Source organism: Odocoileus virginianus, chromosome 13 (genome assembly GCF_023699985.2).
Source record: "Odocoileus virginianus isolate 20LAN1187 ecotype Illinois chromosome 13, Ovbor_1.2, whole genome shotgun sequence".
NCBI classification, from domain to species: domain Eukaryota; kingdom Metazoa; phylum Chordata; class Mammalia; order Artiodactyla; family Cervidae; genus Odocoileus; species Odocoileus virginianus.
The window spans coordinates 12,109,869-12,132,548 of record NC_069686.1 but is presented as its reverse complement, the minus strand read 5'-3'; the positions used below and the strand labels follow the sequence as shown (position 1 = coordinate 12,132,548).

Below are 22,680 nucleotides of genomic sequence, written 5' to 3'. Positions count from 1 at the left end.
CTCCTTGCTCCCTGAATCTGATTCTTTGGTAATAGTATGAATGTTTGATTATCAGGAGCTATTTTCTTAGTCACCTCAGACACTACCAATGCTAGTAATTTTATTTCTTTGAATGGTAGGAGTATAGAAAATTAGATAATAAAAATTTACCTTTAGGTGAAAAAACCCTGAATTTTGAATAATTAACAATGTACCTTTTGCTATTAGTTTGGGGAAAATAAAAAAGCTCCTTTCTTATCTGAACTGGCTTTATTGTGTACCCTCACATTAGGTACTTTAAAAGGGTAATTGTTTTTAGAAGAAAGGAGAACAACTAAAAATTTTAGACTGAAAAAATAGTGTCAAAGTGCTTAGGTATTCTTCAAATTACAGGGTATCATGGGCATTTTGAAGAATTTGTCATTTTGGATGTTTTAAAACATTTTCATGTTTTGATTAATCTAAAAATGTTCCAAATGGGAAAACTTAAGACTCTTTAAAAGTAAAAGACAAGGAGAGGAGCAAATAAATTATTCAGGGCAGAATTCTAACTAACTGGTTTTGGTTTTAACTGCCCTGGTTTCAGATGGTTTCAGAGAAGATATTACACACAGAACAGTTCCACAGTGAATTTAATATTTTATTTTCTTTAGGTCATGGTTTTCTGAAAGTTATTTCTGATATTAAATCCTAGGGGAAATCAATTATTTCAAATTCATGGGCTTGTTTTTGGTGGTAAGTTTGTTTTAGTAGAAAAGCAATTCCAATAGGTAGTTGTATCATATCCTGGAATTTCAATCCCACGGAGCGTTTGAATTACTGACTTACAGTGTACAGCCAGAAACTTCTGTCATTTGACAACACTGATTTTCACTTTAAAGAGGGGTGGGGTGAGCCTATTTAGTCTAGCTTCAGGGATATAAATGTTACAGGTGATCTCATATAGATTTTTTTCTAGTACTCTGAATTTTACTTTTTAAGGCAACAGCAATAGCTATTTCCTATTTAAGAAACTACCTGGGTCACATCTGCATATTATATGGATATATATTTTTCCTAGAGGCCTCATAGATAAAATTTATAGCTCAAGCATCTCCCTGTATATAAAGGTATGGACTTTTCCCACTTATGGCTCATGGGGACATGTATAATAGTCAAGCTGCTACTTTGGGGGACCCACTTTGAAGTGGCCTCCCTGGTAGCATCTAGAGCTTTTAAGATATTAGTATTTTTACACGTGTTAAGTACAACAATCATGAGATAAGGAAGCCAACTTTCTTCTCGCTTGTACCTTTTGATGGTGGTATTGTTCTCCTTCTTGTAACAGGAGCTTGTCTCTCTGGAACACCTTCCTCGGAGACTTCCACCTCTTTAAAGATATTAGTATTTTTTAATTGAGAAAAGGCAAAGACAGGAAGACATGACTTACAAAGAAAGTTAGGTATATTAACAGACATTATAACTTTAAATTAGTTTTTTTGTTCTAATAGTTTATCATTATTTGTTGTATGAATGGGATTTGACGTTTTAGGGGCAAATCATAGACAGTTCCTTGTCTTGGGTACATTAGGGACTCTAAAGATATTAGTATTTTAGCATTAGAGACTGTGAAAATCTACATAAAGCAGTGAACGTATTTTGCAGACTGATGAGGAAAGATTTTCTTATTTAGATTTTCATAACTAAGAATTATACCTTCGGTCGGAGGATGCTCTGGAATTTTGGGAACAGCCTCAGGTAATTCCACCTCTGGAAATGCTTCTCTGGTTGTATCAGGTTCTTTAAAGATATTAGTAGGTTTATACTTAGAAGTTGTAAAAACAGTAAATTATGTAACATGCAAATATTTGAGTCTTCAAGTCAAAGATATTCATCCAAGTTTGATGTTGTTGAAATGTACCTTTAGTTGCTGGTGTTTCTTTCTTTTTGGGAACAGTCACATATACTTTTTCCTCTGGAACAACTTTCTTGGGTGGTTCAGGCACTTAAAAGATATGAGTACAGTTATATTTATAATAGTGAAGGAAAGTACTGAGTTTTTAAAATGAGCCAAAAAGTAAATTTTCTTCACTGGGTTATTGGTATTATATACCTTTTGCTGGTTTGGTTTTTGTTTTTTGAGGATGAGTCACAAGTACTTTTTCTTCCAGATATGATTCTTCAGATATTTCATAAACTTTAAAGATATTAGTATATATATAATTAGAGGCATTTCAAAGTGGATGAAGAATAGCATTAAGAAAAATATAATACATAATACACATTCATAACTCAAATGACAGTAGTACATAGACCCAAATTAGTGACAGTAACACACTGGCTAGGGAAAAATCTCATCTCCAGTTTTATGATATAGGACTTTCGGCACTCCTTTATAAGCATGATGGTAAAACTGAGGAATTCACTGGTCGGGGACTAGAATATAATTCTTCTACTTTGTCTGCAGAAAGCTACTGGCAAATTTTCCCTATCATTAATTTTTATGGATTTTTTTTCTTAAAGAATGGGATTGACGTTGAGTTGCACATCAAGAATTCTCGAATATTTGACCTACTGGAAATTTCATCTAAGTCCCTTCCTGTTCCAGGAACCTAGTTACTTATATGTTAAAAATATAAACCAAATCTAGTTTATGGCTTCATATTTAATATGAATGTGAAAACCATTTAGGAATTAGAAGAAAATGAAAATTAAAATGATTAAATATTTGGAAAAATTAGGCAACTGAAGAAATAAAGATTTCTCCAGCTTTTAGAAAGGAAGACTAGCTGATAATAATAACCAAATTCAAGTACACCAAGGGTATTCAAACAAGGGAGTCATCAAATATATTTATCTCAACCTATAGGGTGACAAAGACTGGATTTAAATTTTAGACTCAAGAAAGTGGAAAGATATCTTGACTACTGGCATTTTCACTCTTCTGATGATTAAACAGCATTCTATTTAGAATATTTTATTACTCCTATCATTTTATTGTTTAATTAATAATAATTTTGCATAAAAGTAAAACCAAAACTGACTTGAGGCTTCTTTTGCAATTATAATGGCCTTATAAATCTATGGGTATTTGAGCAGCACTGCCAAAATGTTTCCAACAATTATTGCAAAAAGTAAAAAATACTAATGGTGAAGTATTTTGATTCTACAATATCTAAGTAAAATACTATTAGGAAGTTAAGGAAAGTCACCTTACGGTCTGAGAAAATGAATTGCTTAAAAACAGAAGACATTTTTTACAGAGACCACATTAACAAGACAATGGTAAACTCAACAAGACAAATGACTTTTCTAAAATTGGGCAATGGTATACATAAAGGACTATTATTTTTTTTTTGAACTATTTGTTTTTTAAATTGGCGAGGAAATATACCTTGTCTGAGGCAAACAGTCATTCAAATTATATAATTTGAGCCAAACATTTTGGGCATGTCGGGCTTTTTCAAGATATTAGTACATTTACTTTTAAAAGCTACGAAGACAAACTCAGACAAATCAAAGAGAACCACCAATTTTTCTACACTCACTGTAAGTTGTTGCATCTTCAGAAAGAACTATGCGTGATATTTCTTCTTGAATACTTTCCTTAGGCACCTCAGGAACTTCAAAGATATTAGTATATTAATTATAATAAATAACTAATATGGCAAGAAAATAAAGACACAAAATACAAATATATCACTCACACTCACTGTAAACCATGAATAATTAGACATGTTGTGATTAGCATCAATGTATACCTTTAATTGGTGGAACTTCAGGCTTTTTAGGAACAGCTTCATGAACTTTTTCTTTTGGAACAATTTTCTTGGGTACTTCAGGAGCTTTAAAGATATGTGTTTGTTTTATTTTTAAGAATTGCATCATTGGGTATAAAATATCAAGACAAAAAGGGGCATCTAACAAGGGGAATGTCAAAAATCCTCAAATTAGGAGTCATCCAAACACATAGTCAGTGCATCTCTCTAGATTGCCTTGTTGATGAACCCTTGATTTGTCATATTAGAAAGACTTTGCCCTTTGAATATAGCATCATTTTCTATTGTCATTCGGAACATGTTTGTTTCTAAAGCTACTTGACAATAGCTTCCAACATGAATTATTTTTGAAAAAGAGATTGAGGGGTCAACATTTCAATACTACTTAGGAAGAGGTTCAGTACAGATAATAACAACATTTAGGCTTAGGTCTGTGTTCCCTGAAGGTTGTTATAAAAGGTAGGATTATGTTATGGGACATAAATTGAAATTTATCATTCAGCCATTTTGTGGTGTTGAGGGGAGAATGATCTCTCTTGTTCTTCATTGCAATAAGTGAATAAAAGGGAGTTTCGTGTTAGTGGTGAATCAGCAAAGGCAGATACCTTTAGCTGGTACAACTTTGGGCTCTTCGGGAACATGTGCTTCTTCTTCTACCACGATTTTCTTGTGTACTTCAGGTACTTTAAAGATACAGCAATAATTTACTTTTGAACATTCATAAAGATTTTTAACAAATAGAGCACAAGAGAAATGTAAACACAGAACAGAACACAGCCACAATATAAAATACAGACATTGCTTTATCAGATACATTACAGTAATTAATATGAATTGAATTTTGATAACACATACAATAACAAAAAAAATCCAAGGGAATTTCTCATGTAAGAGGCATAAGAACTTGACAAGAAAAATGAGTAAGACACCTTCTCTGCTTTTTCGCCTGTTTTGGTGGAATAATTGGCATTTTCAGTGATAACATTCTTAAATGCTTCAGAGACTTTAAAGATATAAGTATATGTTATTTATTAAATACTGTTTCTTATTTATGTTGTGAAATTCAAGAAGTTTAAAAAGTTGAACAAAGCAAGGACATCAAACACAAAGTCATGATATATTTGTATCTAGTAGGTCATTAAAATTAATAATCAACAGAAAAATAGGGATTTATCAATAAGCATATTAGTGAATATAAAATCAAAGAGCACCAAAGGAGGAAAACTGGGTTCACTGTTTGGTTAGTAGTGAGATTCATTTTGGGTATTTTTAACAGTGACTATTTTTTGATAGAACTTCCTTTAACCCCTCACCCACCTTAAAGATATTAGTTTGTTTCAGACATTCCAAAAACACAAAACACAGAAGAAAAACATCAAGTAGAATGCAAACTTGTAAAGTTGCCAAGGTGCTACTGCATATAAAATTAGGTAAGTTATTTTTCACAAATAAAATACCTTTAGCTGGTGGCTCTTTTCGAGGAACAACTTTAGTGGGTGGTTTTTTTGGAGGGATGACTTTCTCAGATATCTCAGGCCCTTTAAAGATATTAGTGTTTTGATTTAGAACCAACTTCTGACGTGTAACTGCTCAATGACCAAAGTTAGTACAATGAGGACTCATAAAATGCTTTCTCTATTCATATTTTAAAAATTTACACCAGACCTACTTCCAAAAAAGACTTGATTTTGCTAACTTTCTCTAGATTGTAAATTTACTCTACTAAGCACATACATATTCCTTCCTATTGAAAGTGAAAGTTGCTCAGTTGTGTCCGACTCTTGGTGACCCCAAGGACTATACAGTCCGTGGAATTCTCCAAGCCAGAATACTGGAGTGGGTAGCCGCTCCTTTCTCCAGGGGATCTTCCCAACCCAGGGATCAAACCTAGGTCTCCCGCATTGCAGGCGGATTCTTCACCAGCTGAGTCACAAGGGAAGTCCCTCCTTCCTATTACACTCATATTATTAACTTGCTCAAGAACTGGGGTAGTCTTGTAGAGGAAGTATTTGTAAGTTTATTCTCAGAATATACTAGAATGCAGGTGCTGCTACCACACTTCATTTCCTTTCTTAATGCTGTTTCTCTTGAAAATATCATAAAATGGTGGAAGCTTTGGATAAGTAATTATCCATGTGTGAATAGCTGGTTGAATTGCTAACAAAGCAATGGCTGTTTTGCCTCAACTATAAATTCCTCAGTGCACTGAGGAGTTTCTTTTTATTCAGCTGATGACACTGGCTAGTTATTTTGGAACCTGTTAACAATCATGTAACATTCTTACTTGGAATTTAAAAAGACACAAATTTATACAGTGAATTTTCTTCTCTCTTCAGGCAAGTAGATATCAGATATTAGTATCTAACTGCCTAAAACTATACTCTGGTTAATCTCTACTCTGTATCAATCATTGTTATCAAGTAAACTCATACTTCAAGTATTTCATGATTTTATCAAGGAAAATAAGTGAATTTCTAATGTTCAAACTGAACATGACATTTACTTAAAAAAAAAAAAAGACGTTAGGGCAACATATTTGTAATATCTGTACAATTCTGTATACCTTTAGGTGGAGCTTTGGGTTTTTCATATACTTCCTCTTCTTCAGCCTCTAAAACTTCTATTACCCTATGGACTTCTTCAACTCTGTGCATTTCTTCTGCTGCTCTATACTCTTCTACTTTGAGGAATTCTTCTACCTCATGGAACTCTTCTTCTTCAAAATACTCTTCAACCTCATGGAATGCTTCTTCTTCAAGAGCTTCTTCCACCTGTGCTTCCACTATTTCTAATTCTGTTCTTTCTTTTACTACTTCTTCTTTGTGGAAAGCAACAGATATTTTTTCTTCAAGGACAGCTTTCCCTGAAAGAGCATCTATTTTAAGAGACTCATTTTTTTTAAGCACAGCAAAAATGAAGATGTAAATTCAAAATATAAAGAAAAACAACTGAGAAAAGCTTTCATGCAACAATACAAGAACATCAAAGATCTGCCCCAAAGTACCTTTAGCTGGGGGAACAACTTCTTTTTTAGGCACAAGGACTTTCTTTTCTGGGACTTTCTTTTCTGGGACTTTCTTTTCTGGGATTTTCTTTGGTACTTCGGGCACTTTAAAGACATAGTTTTAATATTTAAGACTGTGAAGAGCAAGCTTTCATAAGCAAAAGACATCAAATACCATCAAGACACGTTGACATAAAACATAAAACTCTTAATGAAAAGAGATGATAAGAAAGTTGAGGTTAAAAAGAAAAGATGTACCTTTAGCTGGAGGGGCCTCTTTTTTCTGAACAGGAACTGGTATTTTTTCCTCCGGAACTTTCTTTGGCACTTTAAAGATATTAGGCATTTCAGTTAGCTGACAATACTCAATGATAAACATGAAATAAAAACATCAGAAATAGCATCAATATTACAACAATCAAAGTTTAAGAAGTCACTCTGTACTGTAAATTGGACACAAATTTTAGAGGCAATAAAGATATCTTCACTCATTTGTGCTATTACTTCCTTAGAAGAAGATATGCCCACAAGAAACCTGTGCCATCTTTTTGTTTTTAATAGCAGGGACTACCAATATTGAGCCTGATTCTACTATTTTTAATTTCATGAAGGCTTTTTTCAAGTGACTATCCTCATGAAGTACTTAAGCCTCAATATACAGGTGTCACATTCTGCTGGGAAGTATCACGTCTGCTGAGGCTATCTACTGTGATAGAGACAGCATAACCTAAACTATTAGGAGGCTACTGAAGCATTAGCCTAATTGGGAAGTAAAGAGAAACAGATGCTTTGTAATGACCTTGAATACTCTGGTCAGATATCACAAAAGGAACACTAGGCTCTTTAAAATAATTATTATCTAAGTATTAGAATAGACATCCCCCATAAAAAATATAGCAGATATAATTACTGTAATATTATATGAGAAAATTCTACTTATATAATGGAATAAAATCTAGGAATGAAATGTTGAGAATAAAGATCCATTGTAATGTATATAAGTATAGAGAGATGTACTATTAACATTAAAATTCCCAGCTATTTAAAATAAGAATCTTCTGAAATAACTCACACACACACACATATATAAAATTATTAACATTCCAAAATGCTAAAACAATAGAATGAATTATATTTTTACAGGTTCTTAATTAATTTCATAAGCTATTTAAATGACTCTAAGAAAGCAATGAAAGAAGATATTTTTGTTTTTTAAAAAGAAGATGGATAAGAATTTAAAGATATTATTATCTTTAGTAAAAGGATTTGTTATACCTTTAGCTGGTGGTGCCTCCACTTTTTTAGGAACAGGAGTAGGTGCTTCAGGTACTGCTTTCTTAACCACTTCAGGCACTTAAAAGATATTTTACAGACATTTTGAAAAATGACATGCAATAAACAGAACAACAACTACCATATACAAAAAAAAAAAAAAAAATCCAAACACAAAACATTGATTTATTTTACAAAAGATATTAGCAGCCTAAATGGTAATTATATATATGAAGTACTGACTCTAAAGGTGAGAGGAATATTACTTGGAAATCCTATAAGCAAACAAAGGTTTGCGTAAATTATCAAAGGACTGTCACAGTCTTTAGCAATGAAGCCTAAGAATTATTCTCAAGGGCGAACACCATAGAAATAGATTTTCCCTCACTTTCCTACTGAAGAAAAAAATGAAGGATTGGAAACTACGAGAAAGTATTACAACAGCTGACCAGAAAACATCAAAGTGTCAATAACATAAAATTCTCTCTCTCTCATTCTGCTGCTGCTCATTCTAATTGTACTGCAAATGCAGTGGAAAAAGTTGGGCAAAGAAAAGGGACACAAAGTTTCAGGTGCTTATCATAAGTAATCTTCAATTTGTCATTGATATGATGTAAGTAAAGTATATTGGTGAATATTAGGTTTAGATGACTTCTGGGAAAGATAGCGAACAAACGTCCAATCCATAAAATCAGCTGTACCTGTAGGTGGCGCCACCTCCTCAACCTCCTCCACAATAGGTGGTTCCTCCGGGACCTCCTCTTCCGGAATAGGCTCTTCAGGCTCCTCAAACACTTCAAAAAGATTATTATTTTGTAAATTACTTTTTATAATCCATTTGGATATTAGACTAAAATGATACATCTGAAAACTGAGGTTGTGTGATCAGCATAGGTAACTCAGCCTTCTAAATACATGTGAAAACTCATTCATCCTTGAAAAAAGCCTTACTGAGTCTTCAGAATACATTAGGTCCTTCCTAGAATTTTACAACTGGAAAGGACTTCAGAAAGAATTCAATTTAAATTATCATTTTTAATGGATGTGGACTTTTTTTGAAGTCAAACATTCACTTAGGAGTCAAAGTCAGACTTTCTGTACCAGTTACTCAGGTTTAACTAAGAACTCCTCTCGGAGAAGCTAATCCCACAGTTACCAACCAAGTCATGTGATGAAAAGTTTCCCATGGCAAACACAGTTTCCCTTCAAAGATTCTCATTAAAGTAAAACAAACAAACAACAAGCAATCACACATGTAAGAAAAGAGATTCAATTGGTTTTGTTTTGCCTATCCAATTTCTACTAGGTAAAGAATATTTTCTTGTAGAGTCTGAATATGTTTATTTTCTGGAGTGAAGTATGCATATACCTCTTGAAAATATTAGACAAAATAAGACAGTAATGCTTTTGAAAATGCTATTTTCTTAGAAAGTCATCTACCTTCAACTGGTGGAACTTCCTCTTCTTCAGGGACAATGATTCGTTTTTCTTCCACCTTCTTAGGCACCTCAGGAACTTAAAAGATATTGATTGTTTTAGGCACTTAAAGTGCAAGAACCAGGCGGAGCACATAAAGACCAAGTTCCCCATTTTTCAACACAAGAGAACTAGTAACAATACACATGCATGAGATGAAACATTGACATTTCACAGCATCGTTAAAGAGACAAAAATAAAAGGTTGGCGGTTCAAGATAAACACCATTCTATCTTTTACTGCTGGAGCCCCTACTTTTTTTAGGAAGAGCAATGGGTACTTCAGGGATGGGTTTCTTAGTTATCTCAGGCTCTTGAAAGATACATAAGTTTAGTATTTTTATTTTATTCTTTTTTTTTTTTTTACAAACAACATCCATAGACAGATCAACATAAAATACACAAAGACAGAGAGGAAGAACTGACATAGAACAAATATGGGTGCATCAGAGTTCCAGGTGTGGCTACACAACAGAGCGCACAGTGCAAACGTTTATGTGGCACATCCTAAGTGAAGAGCATCACATTTCCACCCCAGAGGGCAGCAAACACTCCTGTCGGGACTGCTGTACCTTTGGCAGGAGGAGGCACTGCTTTCTTAAGACCGGGTGGAGGCACCTTCTTTTCTGGTTCAGGTTTCTTAGGCACCACGGGCACTTCAAAGATATTATTTTGTAAGTTCAGTTTCATGAACACAGAGACAACGGATAGCACAATATTGTAAGTTATGTTAACCCACACTGGGAAACGGGGCATTCTGGCATTTACAGGTGAAGGAAGAAATGGCAGTGTCTAATTTGCTTGGGAAGAGCAGTACCTTTGGCAGGAGGAACCTCCTCTTTCTTGGGAATGATCACTTTCTTCTCTGGCACTTTCTTCTTAACCTCAGGCACTTTAAAGACATCATTTAATGATAAGAACTTATTGTAAAGGACAAAAAAGAGAGAACACAAGAAGTTCACACAGAGAAAGACTAACATGCAACAGTCGCTCAGGACAGGGATGTAGAATAAGTCGGGAGCCCAAAGGTAAGGATAGAATTAGGTGCCTTAGAGGAAGGGATCAGCAACCTATTTGAATACCAGAGGATAGATGCTATCATTTCACCCACTTAAATGTCACTAGAAATTTATTAAATCATTATCTATAGAATATTTGTAAATTCTTACAATCCAATAAAGGATCAGCTTTACTGTTTTGTTGATTGTAAGACTATTTAACCTAGTGGAGAGGTCATGCTGATTTTAAGTAGTAATGTCATAAATTTTGCAGAAAATATTGAGCTTTAAGGCATAAATATATACTGTCCCATACTATGCACTGATTGAATATGATAAATCTGGATACTATTCATTCAATCATAGAGTCCTTCTATATACTTTACTTTCTTTTATCCTCACAGTAATATCTGAGCCCACTAGGACTGATATTAGTTTCCTCGCTTTTTAGGCTTAGATCAGTTAAAGGACTTGCTCAGGCTAACACAGCAAGATACATATTCAAGGCTAAAATCAAACCCTGCTGGGCTACCATTTATATGTATGTATCAGAAGACACACGCTAACAATCAATGTTTTCACAAATGCATTAATCTTTTATCCTTTCATCTTGATGTTCTAAAGACACTTTATATAAATGATTGAAGGATGATGTTTAGGAAGATTAATTCATCACATTTTTCAGGTGCTGTTCACATTGATAACTTAGCCTTGTAAAATATCTATATGGAAATTATGATGTTTAATAAAATTATAGGGAATTGGGTAGAACTTTTGGGGAAATTTTAATACTTCTCTCCATCTTTGTTCCTGAATATTGCTTTACATCCAATGAAAAGTGGATATCAGAGTTCTTGAACATTTTCAAAAGTTAATGTGACTAGTTTATAAGCATAAAGTTTCCTAAATCCCAGTTCTGCTATAATTTTTCTGGTGAAACTATGGATGAAGAATGTGTATGTACTTGGGGGAAGTGTACCTTTAGGTGGTGGAGGTTCCACTTTTTTAGGAGCTGGAACAGGGACTTTCTTCTCTGGTACAGGTTTCTTTGGCACTTCAGGCACTTTAAAACATTCATTTTAAAATATTAAAAAATCACATGTACAGTACTGGATAGATAACAAAAAGACACATGAGAATAGGACCACAAACAACTAAATAACATTCTATGTCATGAAATCTGAAAAGACATTCAGGTTACTTACAATAAATAGACACATAAGACAGACACAAAAAGAACACACATCTCTGGAATGTTCTCTAAGATTTAGATGGTAGGAAACACAAAGAGGATAGCATCACAGATAAAATTAGAGATGAACAACAGGACGGAAAGGCAGAATTCAACACAAAAAGAGGCCTGAGGACTTCAAGAAGAGCTGTTATACCTCGTGCAGGTACTGGCACTTTAGGCTTAATTTCTGGAAGAACTTCTTCTTCTTCGGGTACCACTTCTTCCTCAGGTACAAATTCTTCCTCCTCAGGAGGAATTTCCTCTTCTTCAGGAGGAACTTCCTCTTCCTCTGGAGGAATCTCCTCCTCCTCCTCTGGTGGAAGTTCTTCCTCAGGTGAAATTTCCTCTTCCTCTGGTGGAACTTCTTCCTCAAGTAGAACTTCTTCTTCCTCATGGAGAAATTCCTCTTCAAGAACAATTTCTTCTTTATGTACAACTTTCTCTTCCCGGAGCAGAGCTACAGGAATTGGAACTGGAACTGGCTCACGTTTCTTTGGCACTTTAAAGATAATTGTCAATCGGACAAGCATCACTTTTATGTACAATATTCAAAACAGTGGGACAACATGAAAAGCTAATATTCTGTAGTCAAAAAGCATCAACTGTTACCAACATAAGTCATTATAATTAGTGAGGCTGTAGAATGCCTGTTAGTTTGCCTTTTTGTTTTGAGTTTGTTAGAGATAAATGTACCTTTGGGCGGAGGAACCTCCACTTTTTTCGAAATAGGTGTTGGCTTCTTTTCTTCTGGGAGGACTTTTTTGGGCACCTCTGGCACTTTAAAGACATTATTTTTCTTTAAGAATGTGTTCTTTTACATGTGTTAGAGCAATAGACATAAAAAGGAATCACGAAATATCTGACTTTAATATTTCTAATAAGACAGACAATTGTTTAAACCACATAGTGTTATGGGAGAGTTTATATATGTACACATATATACAAATGTTGGGCTTCCCCAGTGGCTCATGGTAAAGAATTCGCCTGCAATGCAGGAGACTTGGGTTCGATCTCTGGGTTGGGAAGATTCCATGGAGGAGGGCACGACAACCTACTCCAGTATTCTTGCCTGGAGAATCCCCGTGGACAGAGGAGCCTGGTGGGCTTCAGTCTATGGGGTCGCAAAGGGTTGGACATAACTAAAGTGACTGAGCATGCATGAGTACATATGTAAGCATGAGGGATTTTTTCCCATGGACTTTACACGGTGAAGTGATGTACCTTTTGCTGGTGGAGCCTCTGCTTTCTTAGGAGCAGGAACCGGCACCTTCTTCTCAGGCACAGGTTTCTTGGGCACTTCCGGCACTTTAAAGAAATGATTAGAGAAACAGTTTATCCAACCTAGAACTTTGAAGCCAAGCATAGTCTCAAAAAGATTATGACAAGGTCATAAGAGTATGACCACATTGTTTCAGGAAGCATTTTACTTTTAAAATAAAATCTTTTCTTTTCCACGAAGGAATACTAAAGCATTGCATCTCCAAGTAACACAGAGTTTAATTATTTACTCATGTGCAAATTTGAAGTGTAAAAAATGTTTATGACGTTGCAAGTTCATGTACCTTTGGCAGGTGGAGCTTCCTCCCTTTTGGGAACTGGTACTGGCACTTTCTCCTCTGGTACAGGTTTCTTGGGTACCTCAGGGACTTTAAAGACAAAAAATAGCATTAGTGTCACATTTTTCACCCACAGGTAAGAATTTAGCAGTTTTAGGCCTATTGAAGTATCATAGATGTTTGAACAATTTCACTTGAAGATTGAAAATAATAATTGTAATAGCCACAAAACAAAGGTCTGGAAATGCACAAAAATTCAGATAAAGAACACTGAACAAATGTAGACTGCTAATAGAGACAACACACAATGTCTGGTAAATGATGATTTTGTCCATCTTCATATTATAATAAAAATTTTTTTTTATTCTAAGAACTTGGCACTAAAGAGGAGGAGTCAAACATTAATCACCAGTATGCTCTGATGGTAAAATTCAGAGATGAATACACAATAAACTGCTCCAGTTACCAGCTGGGAGGTCTTTGTCTTGGCTTTAATACTGCTAATATCACCACGGGGTAAGAACAGATGTGGCTCACCAAGTTATACTACATGGGTAAATTATTACATTATTCCACTGATGTATTACAAAGAGATGTACCTTTAGCTGGTGGAGCCTTCTCTTTCTTAGGAATGGGCACAGGAACCTTCTCCTCAGGCTTCTTAGGAATCTCAGGCACTTTAAAGATATTGTTTATTGATAAGTTCTTGCTACCAGTAACAACATATCCACACAAAGGACAGTGAACAAACAACAGGACAGTTTCAAACAACAGGTGGCAACAACTCCAAAGTTTTGAACTCAGAAGATGTCTATTTAAATGCAGATTAAGCTGCTAAAGAATCTGCCTGCAATGTAGGAGACTAGGGTTTGATTCCTGGGTCAGGAAGATCCCCTGGAGAAAGGAATGGCAACCCACTCCAGTATTGCTGCCTGGAGAATTTCATGGACAGGGGAACCTGGCGGGCTACAGTCCACTGGGTCGCAAAGAGTTGAACATGATTGAGCATCTAAGTTTTTTATACACTCATGATATGAGTGGTGGTGTACCTTTTGCTGGTGGGGCTTCCTTCTTTTTGGGAACAGGAACAGGTTTCTTCTCTTCTGGGACAGGTTTCTTGGGTACCTCAGGCACTTTAAAGATATTATGAAGAATTTTGGAAATGTTGCAGAAAAAGATATAAAATGTGAAAAGCAACTGCAGAAATCATGCTTCAGCCCCTGTTAAGTGTCTTTTCCTAATACAAGCAGAACGGGTCATTGGTGCTAATACACCCCAGAATTTAACCGAACTGGACACTAAAGATGCTGCTGCTTATCCACTGGCAGCAGATGTAATCTACCTTTGACTGGTACCACTTCTTCTTCAGTTATGAGCTCCTCTTCTTCATGAATGTACTCTTCTTCTTCTTCTTCTTCTTCGTAATATTCCTCTACGTGGGTTACAACTTCCTCTTCAAAGGCAATCTCTTCTGGTTCTTCTCTTTTAGGTACTTCAGGCACTTTAAAGACATTATTTTTAGGTTGGATATTTTCCAATTACTTGACAAAATTAAGACACATTAGGAACATGGCTATTTGTCATAGAAGAAGGAATAGGCTTCATCTTTCCCACAGAAGAACTTTACACATAGAACTGAACATGAATTTCATACCAAAAAAGACAAACGACACATTAAGAAGAGCACGTATAGGTACCTCTAACAGGTGCTGCTACTTCTTTTTTAGGAACAGGTACTTTTTCTTCTGTGACAACCCTCTTGGGCTTCATGGGCACTTGAAACAGTAAGTATAAGGAAATTTTATTTTCAGAAACAGGTCACCCAATTAATGCTTGCTCTATTGTACTTTAAGGATATAAAATGATTTTGCTAGTGTCTCTCCTATGGTAGATATATGGTTGTTCAACTAGAGAAACTATATTTTCCATGGAACAGATTCTGAACCTCATTGGAATAAAAACATACGAAAGTACTTAAGGAAGTCTGGGTAATCCTAAGATTGTGAAGTAGTGCTTAGCATCTGATATCTCTTCTTGTATGAAACATCCTTTACCGAAAAGCTAAACTTATTTCTGGGTAGGCATACTGTCTGAAATTGCAGAGGAGCTACTTAGTAAAAAGCAGGGGGAAATGGTCTTTCTTCAATCTTCAAAATGACTTTAGGATCAACAAACAGATCTTAAACAGTGGCGTATATTGCTATATCATTACATCAATTTAGGTAGGTCAGGATTCCGCCAAATGGTCGCTGATTTTAAATCCAAACATTGTATTCTATATTCATTGTAGCTGTGTGTTAGGATAGCCATTGCATAAGGAGATACGGATATATTTTGTGATAACTTCTCCTTTTAAGATAACATTATCTTTTTATTCTGTATTTATAGATTTTTCTATCCAATATCCATCTAGCAATTAATATAAAAGATACAAGACAGTGAGGGGAAAAAAGCAAAACATAACTGCTTAAGTTTTAAAAGAGACATTATAAAAGGCCACAATCGAGGAAGGAAATTATACCTTTAGCAGCTGGTTCAGCCACCTGCTCTTTTTCACGTTTGGTAACTGAAATCTGTATTTTTTCCTCAACAACTTTCTTGGCTTCTTCACGTGCTTTAAAGATATTAATTATTAAAGACCATTAAAACCAAACACATGAATATAATGTAAATAAAAATTCATGAAACATGGAGAAAGGTAAGAATCAGCACCAAACAATACATTTAGTCAAAACAAAGACCACCAGACAAGGCAGTAAGACATGTTGATCGAATGTAAGTGACAAAGATGTTGTTCATGTTACTGTGCTGCCATGTACCTTTGGGAGGCGGCGGTTTGAGTTTCTTAGGGATGGGCACTGGTACTTTTTCTTCAGGGACCACTTTCTTCGGCACTTTAAAATATCAATATTAACAGATTTAAAAACCTGAACCAGACTTCTTAAGAGCAGTAAGAAAAAAATTAAGAAACACGATGCACAACACAGTGATCCCCAACACACACACGATTGGTACACTGCCACTTCAACATGGATTTGTAGCTGGACAGACGTGTAAGAACCACAGGTCTCATAACTAATAATGCTTTTCTCACTCTACCTTTAGCTGGTGGGGCCTTTGGTTTTGTGGGAACTGGTTCTTCCTGGACAGGCTTTACTGGGACGGGCTTCTCAGGTTCTTTAAAAAAATACGTACAGGGTATTTAATGTTAGACATGTCTATGTTAGGACATGAAAAATGATATTTCTTCAATGGACACAAAGAATTAAAATAATATATCTTATCTATAGCATAGTCATAGTCTTGAGAGGTGAGTAAGAATTAGAGGTTCAAGCAGAATAAGGTATAAAAGACTTAAACAAGATTTTATCGCTATTCCCTCCTTGCTAATTTACTTCAATTGGGTAACTGTGACTCTCTTTTACATATTATCATTTCACTTGAGGTAGACAACATCACGGTTAAACTCCTCTCCATATAATATTTGTTTTTAATTCTATTTGTAAAACTACATAGAACATTCTCAAAATTAGGCCATAAAACACCAAAAATTGAATAAATGAAAAAATATTGATTCATTCTGAGATCCAATAGAATCTTATTCCTACAAATTTGATCTGCACAATGATAAAACACAATTGCTTGTGTTGGACTTTCCTGTCTTTATTTTTGAAGGAATCTTTGTTACGCTTTGATGAGGGGAGCTCCAAGGGTAGAATGTTTTCTCAATAGGCTATCCTGTTTGATAATAACAAGCTTCAGGATTAGAGAAGTTCAGAAACTTTTGGTCATGTATTGGAATGATCAAGGGCACTTGCAGACAGACTCAGTCTTTTGGAGAAAGAAATTTAGTTTCATTTGTTTGATATTTGTAAAAGCAAAAAGGAGAAGGGAAACAGATTATGCCCAGAACCAAACTCTAATAGTCACTTAACAGTTTATAGAGAATTTTTTCCCCTAAAAGTTGTCCAAGAAAGAAAATTCTGAGTTTCCCAAACAAAACAAAATTCTTTTCAAATTTCTTTGGGTATGCAAAATTTTATCGTGTCCTAATGTCATTTGCATATATTTAATGTGGTGTCAGGTATAGAGTTCTGCTCATACCTGTGACATACTCTTCATGTTCTTTATACTCTTCATAATGTTCGAATTCACGTTCCTCATACTCTTCATACTGATCATATTCTTCTGTTGGTTCATACTCCTCAAATTCTTTATAATCATATTCTTCGTATTCCTCATATTCTTCTTCCCGTTCTACTGAAACAGTTTCTTCTTTGGTGTAAGCCCATTCTTTCTCTGCTGTTACAGTAACTTCTGGAATAATATTGACAACAGCAGCATTTTACTTGAAGCCCATTTAGGGCCCATAGTGACAACGTGCTGTGATTTCATTTCCTGGTAATGGTCTCATGCACTAGTTATGGGAGACCTTGACTGTCCTTTGCTGGCCAAGGTATTACAGAGTGTGCAGTGGCTATTTACAGCTTCAAATGTTAGATTCCCTGCCTTTAGTCAACAATAAGCCAGAAGGATGAGACTCAAATTAGGAACTAACAGGCAAAGAGCTGTGTAGGTTCGTGCTTATTTTATTATTTAGTCAAAGCACAATATACCTTTAGCGGCTGGAGGTTCTCTTTTTGCAACTTCAATGGATACCTTTTCTTCTTTAACAGCTCTTTTCTTGAGTTCAGTCACTTTAAAAAGAGTAATTATTGAAAATGTATCACAAGATTAGAAAATAATGCGCGTTAAGAGAACTTGTGTGTGCACAATCCAACGACAAAGATAACCACAACCATGTTCCTTGTTTAAATGTTTCATTTAAGTGATAAGAAAACTCAATGGCCTCAGAAATAAACATGGTCTAATAGATACATGAATGCTTTTTTCTAAGCTATGTAATACTTAAAAGACATTGAAAAACTTTAGGAAGATCAAGTAGTAATTATAAGAGAACTAAAAAAGATAACTAGAGCATGAACAATGATTATCAAACAACCATTAGACAAAAACTTATGTTACATGAATAGTTTCCTCATTTTAATTCTGAGGTATTTCTATAACTTCTACCACCACAATTTTTAAATCCAATTGAGGATTTAAAAATTTTTTAATTTCATCAAAGGTTGCCACACAAAACAAGCATGTCAGCAAAGGAAATCAGTATATAGACAAAAAAACATTAAAAGACAAGTACATTTTAAGGGAAATTACCTACATATGCTTGGGTGAGGTTTCATTTTTTGTTTTTGTTTTTTTGAGAAGAGAAAGATTAGAGTACATTTTCTGGTATCAGAAATGTTTAGTTTTGAGATGATATGGAGTAGCATATGTATATTAATTACTTTGTAATACATAAATTATTTTGTCTAAGGATCTCAATTCCACTAGATGAGCTTCAATACTTAAAGCTTATTTTGATTTTTGGAAAAGTTGGTGTACCTTTCGCTGGTGGCTCCTCCTCCTTTCTAGGCTTGAGTTTTGGAAATTTCTCTTCTGGAACAGCTCTCTTGGGTTCCTCAGGCACTTTAAAGACAGATTTCACTTTAAAGAACTGTTTTTCTCATTCAAACCACAAAATGGTAGTCATGTAATAGCAACTCAAACATAAAAGACTTGACATTTTCATGATTTCAAACAGAAAACAAAGATAACAATGACAACAAGAAACCAACACCCATAATTAGTGTATTTGGTAAAGAGAAGAGGGTAAGCAGAACATTCTGGGTATCAAAAGGCCCCATGTACCTTTTGGTCTTGGAGGCTCCACTTTTTTAGTAACAGCAACATGAACTTTTTCTTCCTGGGTAATTTGCATGTGCCTCTCAGTCACTTGAAAGATAATTTTAGGATTATGGAGTTGTATTACTTAGAGTGGAATTTTAAAAAGTGTATTAAGTATATTCAGTTCAGTTCAGTCGCTCAGTCATGTCTGACTCTTAGCGACCCCATGGACTACAGGACGTCAGGCCTCCCTGTCCATCACCAACTCCCAGAGTTTACTCAAACTCATGTCCATCGAGTCAGTGATGCCATCCAACCATCTCATCCTCTGTCGTCCCCTTCTCCTCCCGCCTTCAATCTTTCCCATCATCAGGGTCTTTTCAAATGCATCAGTTCTTCACATCAGGTGGCCAAAGTATTGTGGAGTTTCAGCTTCAGCATCAGTTATATTAAGTATACTAGCCAGAGGCTATTGTGATTTTAGAATATAATTTTTACAAGGTACACATAAATAAGCTTCACAACAAGTGAGTCATAATCCACCATAGACAAGGCAATAATACATCACTGTGGCCAACATACACCAATAACCTCCATGTAGAAGGTGAGTCAAGGACAGCAGTGAGAAGACAAAAGACAAGACACGCTTCTAGTTGCCGTGCTGGGGACTTCATTACCTTTGGTAGGAGGAGGCTCTTCTATCTTAGCCACTTTGGGAGGAGCCCTTTTTTCAGGAACTGGCTTCTTCGGTTCTTCCGGCACTTAAAAGACATTGCACAGCACGGTCAGACACAACACAAGTGTGAAAAACACCAAACAGGCACACTTATTTCTGGTTAATGCCATAAAAATTTGAAGAATGTATCAATTTAAGATTTAAACACAGGCATTGCCTAAGAATAACGGAAAACCCATGTACCTTTGGTGGGTGGCACCTTTTCCTTTTTGGGAACTGCGGCAGGAATTTTCTTTTCTGGCACAATTTTCTTCGGTGCTTCAGGAACTTTAGAAATATGAGGTTTAAGAATATTAGTCTGCATTGCAGAAGAAGTGCCATTCTTTTGGGGCAAAGAGCTCACTTTATGAAAGATCACACATTTACACAAACATTAACGACCACAGTCAGTTAAAATGTCCACACATAAGTTGGCAAAACTGAGGCAGTTACTCAAACTAAAAGCATTATCATAGCTATGAAGACAAAAGGCATCCCATTTCTTTGAGACAGAATTGTACCTTTAGCTGGTGGAGGCTCCTCTATTTTGGCAGGAATTTTCGGTTTGGGGATGATTTTCTTCTCAGGCACTTGAAAAGATTATAAAATATATTTGTAGAAATGTCCAGATTTCTTTTTAATAAAAATTTAAGGAATTTTTAAATTAAACATGATATTTACTGACATTTGCAATACAGGCAATGAATTAACTGTAAGAGAACATTAAGAACGGGACAAGTCAAACACACACAGGGGCTAGAGTTAATCTAAGAAGTGGTGTACCTTCAGCGGATTCAGCTTCCACTTCCTCAGAAATAAAGTGCACCTCTTCTTCTACAATGTATTCCTCAGGCTCCTCCATCACTTTAAAAATATCAATTTTAAACAAGATAAGCCTGTAGTGTTTTTCATGTTCAAATTTAGCTGCACTTTATTAAGTCAGAGAATAAATAAAATAGTGAAAGTTTAACACTTGCCAAATCCCTGGTTGTTCTCATTTATAATACCCAAAGAAGAAGACTTTAATCAAAGCATATGCCTTAATAAAGAGTCCAGAAACTGTTTCAGTAACTTAACTTTTAAGTGTATCAGAAAGATAACAATGCTTGTATTCACAGGAAGAACAGGACAAACATGAGACAGAAGAACAATTCTAGTGGCTCAATTAACAAGAACACAGGAATTTGAAGACAAGTGTTAAAAATACGATGACACTAGATTTGAAGGCACAGGGCAGAAATGTATACTTGAAGAACTATAAGTAGGTTTATGAGAAAGAAAAGACCTGTATTACATATGAGAAATCTGCTGAGAACTTGGAATTAGGACTCCCCACCGCCCCAGTTTTACAAGAGTAGGTATGGTGAACAAGGTTAACAGTCTTCCTGTGATTTTTGAGTCTGTGTGTATAAGATTAATTATAGAATAGAGAGCTCTAGTTATGAACGTTAGGAGTAAACTTAACAGGCTACCTATCTTTTCCCTAAATCTTTTGGACTTAATGAAAGCATAAGAATATCCTGCAATGTCTTTCCTTTTAATTAGTCTATAGTCCAAAAAGAAATTTATAATGCATACTGTCAAGGGCTGAAATTAGATTCATGCAATGAGAACTTTCCTTGTGTACATGTTAAGCTTTCCCAAACATTTCTAGAAGGGATAGGGCCCTTGGGATCCATCAGATTCCTGACTTTTGCCTAACATCTCGGTCTTTCCTAGGAAACACAACAGAACCAGAGGGCTTCCTCCAGGGAGTCAAGTCTTCTCTGTTCTAAGGCTTTCCATCAAGATTGCACATCTGGATTTCACATGGTGTCTCCTTCCAAGTGGAGAAGGGGCAGGACCCCTTTTACTAGCCAGAGACACATACGTCAAGGGCATCTGACTGTACAGTTCTATCCACCTTTTCATTAGGAAGACAGTATATTTATTAAGAAACTTAGTGATTAATCCTTAAAGCAGAGGTACATTAAAACTTTTTAAGTAAAGTTCTTTCAGATATACCACTTTAGCCACAATGCTAAACTTTAGCAGTAAACCTAGGGCTGTCCTAATTCATTGAAAAGGTTGAAATAAAGCTTGTTGCTCAGTCCTTAAACCATAGAGAGCTAGCATTATAGGCATGTGAACATCTGAATAACGGGCTGATCTAATAAAAGATATTTCACAATTTCTCTCTTCATACATGGAACATTGGAAAGCCCTACATGCTCAGGGCTTCACTCTCAAACCTGGCCTTGACTTCCAGGCCAATAAAGTAATATAATTATTGGTAATTTAATATTACCAATAAGGTAATATAATTCCTTATTCATTTAAAATATGTGAGTCAGGCCATATTACCGAGTTGTGCTATCAACATGGTTTTGTTACCTATGTTTTAGACATTAGACTACATTCAGCTCACCATACTGAAACCAAGTCCCATCTACTGAAAGGATAACTGTATATGAAGATACCTGCAACTTTAGTTACCTGCTTAGTTAAATATGAAGCCCTGTCTCCTATATAGCCAAGTTAAGAGGGGGTGGACAATAAATACACTGGATGTTTAATTAAGGCTTCTGAATCTTGCGGTTTGATCAAAAGACATATCAAATAAGGCCAGTAGATGTTAACTGAATTTGTATCACTTTCGTTAATCTGGGTACATAATCTCCGAAGGAAAACAGTTTATCAAGACTCCAGGTCACCACTAGCTTATTTGCATTGTTTACCTTCATATTCTGTAACCTCCACTTCTTCCTCCTCCTCTCTTTCCTCTTCTCTATAAACTGAAACAGATACTCTTTCCTCTTCTTCTGAATAACTCCATTCCTTCTCTGCAGATATTTTAAAAGATAAGATTTAATTTAAATTCCACCTGAAGAGTCGGTTGAAGTTCTGATAATAGCCATGTGTTCCCTACAGGTGGATAATGTCCTTTATCTGCTTAGGGGTGGAGCTTCACAGGAGTTCCTCG

At 35.4% G+C, this 22,680-nt stretch overlaps 1 protein-coding gene across 19 annotated transcripts in view; it reads right to left on the bottom strand.

Annotated features, from left to right (window-relative positions):
* TTN (titin) overlaps nucleotides 1-22,680 on the bottom strand; it is a 274,540-nt gene that overhangs the window by 132,871 nt on the left and 118,989 nt on the right. For 6 of the 19 annotated variants that reach the window (XM_070475950.1, XM_070475951.1, XM_070475953.1 and 3 more), the window contains exons 123-154: nucleotides 22,436-22,540; nucleotides 20,502-20,582; nucleotides 20,240-20,308; nucleotides 19,923-20,006; nucleotides 19,681-19,764; nucleotides 19,028-19,111; nucleotides 18,722-18,805; nucleotides 17,893-17,973; nucleotides 17,381-17,593; nucleotides 16,376-16,453; nucleotides 16,096-16,170; nucleotides 15,798-15,890; nucleotides 14,974-15,051; nucleotides 14,619-14,777; nucleotides 14,326-14,409; nucleotides 13,876-13,953; nucleotides 13,283-13,366; nucleotides 12,942-13,025; nucleotides 12,414-12,497; nucleotides 11,875-12,219; nucleotides 11,466-11,549; nucleotides 10,306-10,380; nucleotides 10,061-10,144; nucleotides 9,454-9,528; nucleotides 8,715-8,807; nucleotides 8,017-8,094; nucleotides 7,000-7,068; nucleotides 6,742-6,846; nucleotides 6,301-6,600; nucleotides 5,195-5,275; nucleotides 4,343-4,420; nucleotides 3,720-3,803 (exon numbers count right to left, since the gene is read on the bottom strand). In XM_070475950.1, coding sequence (XP_070332051.1) covers nucleotides 3,720-3,803; nucleotides 4,343-4,420; nucleotides 5,195-5,275; nucleotides 6,301-6,600; nucleotides 6,742-6,846; nucleotides 7,000-7,068; nucleotides 8,017-8,094; nucleotides 8,715-8,807; nucleotides 9,454-9,528; nucleotides 10,061-10,144; nucleotides 10,306-10,380; nucleotides 11,466-11,549; nucleotides 11,875-12,219; nucleotides 12,414-12,497; nucleotides 12,942-13,025; nucleotides 13,283-13,366; nucleotides 13,876-13,953; nucleotides 14,326-14,409; nucleotides 14,619-14,777; nucleotides 14,974-15,051; nucleotides 15,798-15,890; nucleotides 16,096-16,170; nucleotides 16,376-16,453; nucleotides 17,381-17,593; nucleotides 17,893-17,973; nucleotides 18,722-18,805; nucleotides 19,028-19,111; nucleotides 19,681-19,764; nucleotides 19,923-20,006; nucleotides 20,240-20,308; nucleotides 20,502-20,582; nucleotides 22,436-22,540 — 3,333 coding nt within the window. Of the gene's footprint in view, nucleotides 1-1,270; nucleotides 1,349-1,674; nucleotides 1,759-1,879; nucleotides 1,964-2,071; nucleotides 2,156-3,506; nucleotides 3,582-3,719; nucleotides 3,804-4,342; nucleotides 4,421-5,194; nucleotides 5,276-6,300; nucleotides 6,601-6,741; nucleotides 6,847-6,999; nucleotides 7,069-8,016; nucleotides 8,095-8,714; nucleotides 8,808-9,453; nucleotides 9,529-10,060; nucleotides 10,145-10,305; nucleotides 10,381-11,465; nucleotides 11,550-11,874; nucleotides 12,220-12,413; nucleotides 12,498-12,941; nucleotides 13,026-13,282; nucleotides 13,367-13,875; nucleotides 13,954-14,325; nucleotides 14,410-14,618; nucleotides 14,778-14,973; nucleotides 15,052-15,797; nucleotides 15,891-16,095; nucleotides 16,171-16,375; nucleotides 16,454-17,380; nucleotides 17,594-17,892; nucleotides 17,974-18,721; nucleotides 18,806-19,027; nucleotides 19,112-19,680; nucleotides 19,765-19,922; nucleotides 20,007-20,239; nucleotides 20,309-20,501; nucleotides 20,583-22,435; nucleotides 22,541-22,680 lie in introns of all 19 variants that reach the window. The other 13 variants (XM_070475956.1, XM_070475957.1, XM_070475958.1 and 10 more) reach the window with 6 other exon arrangements.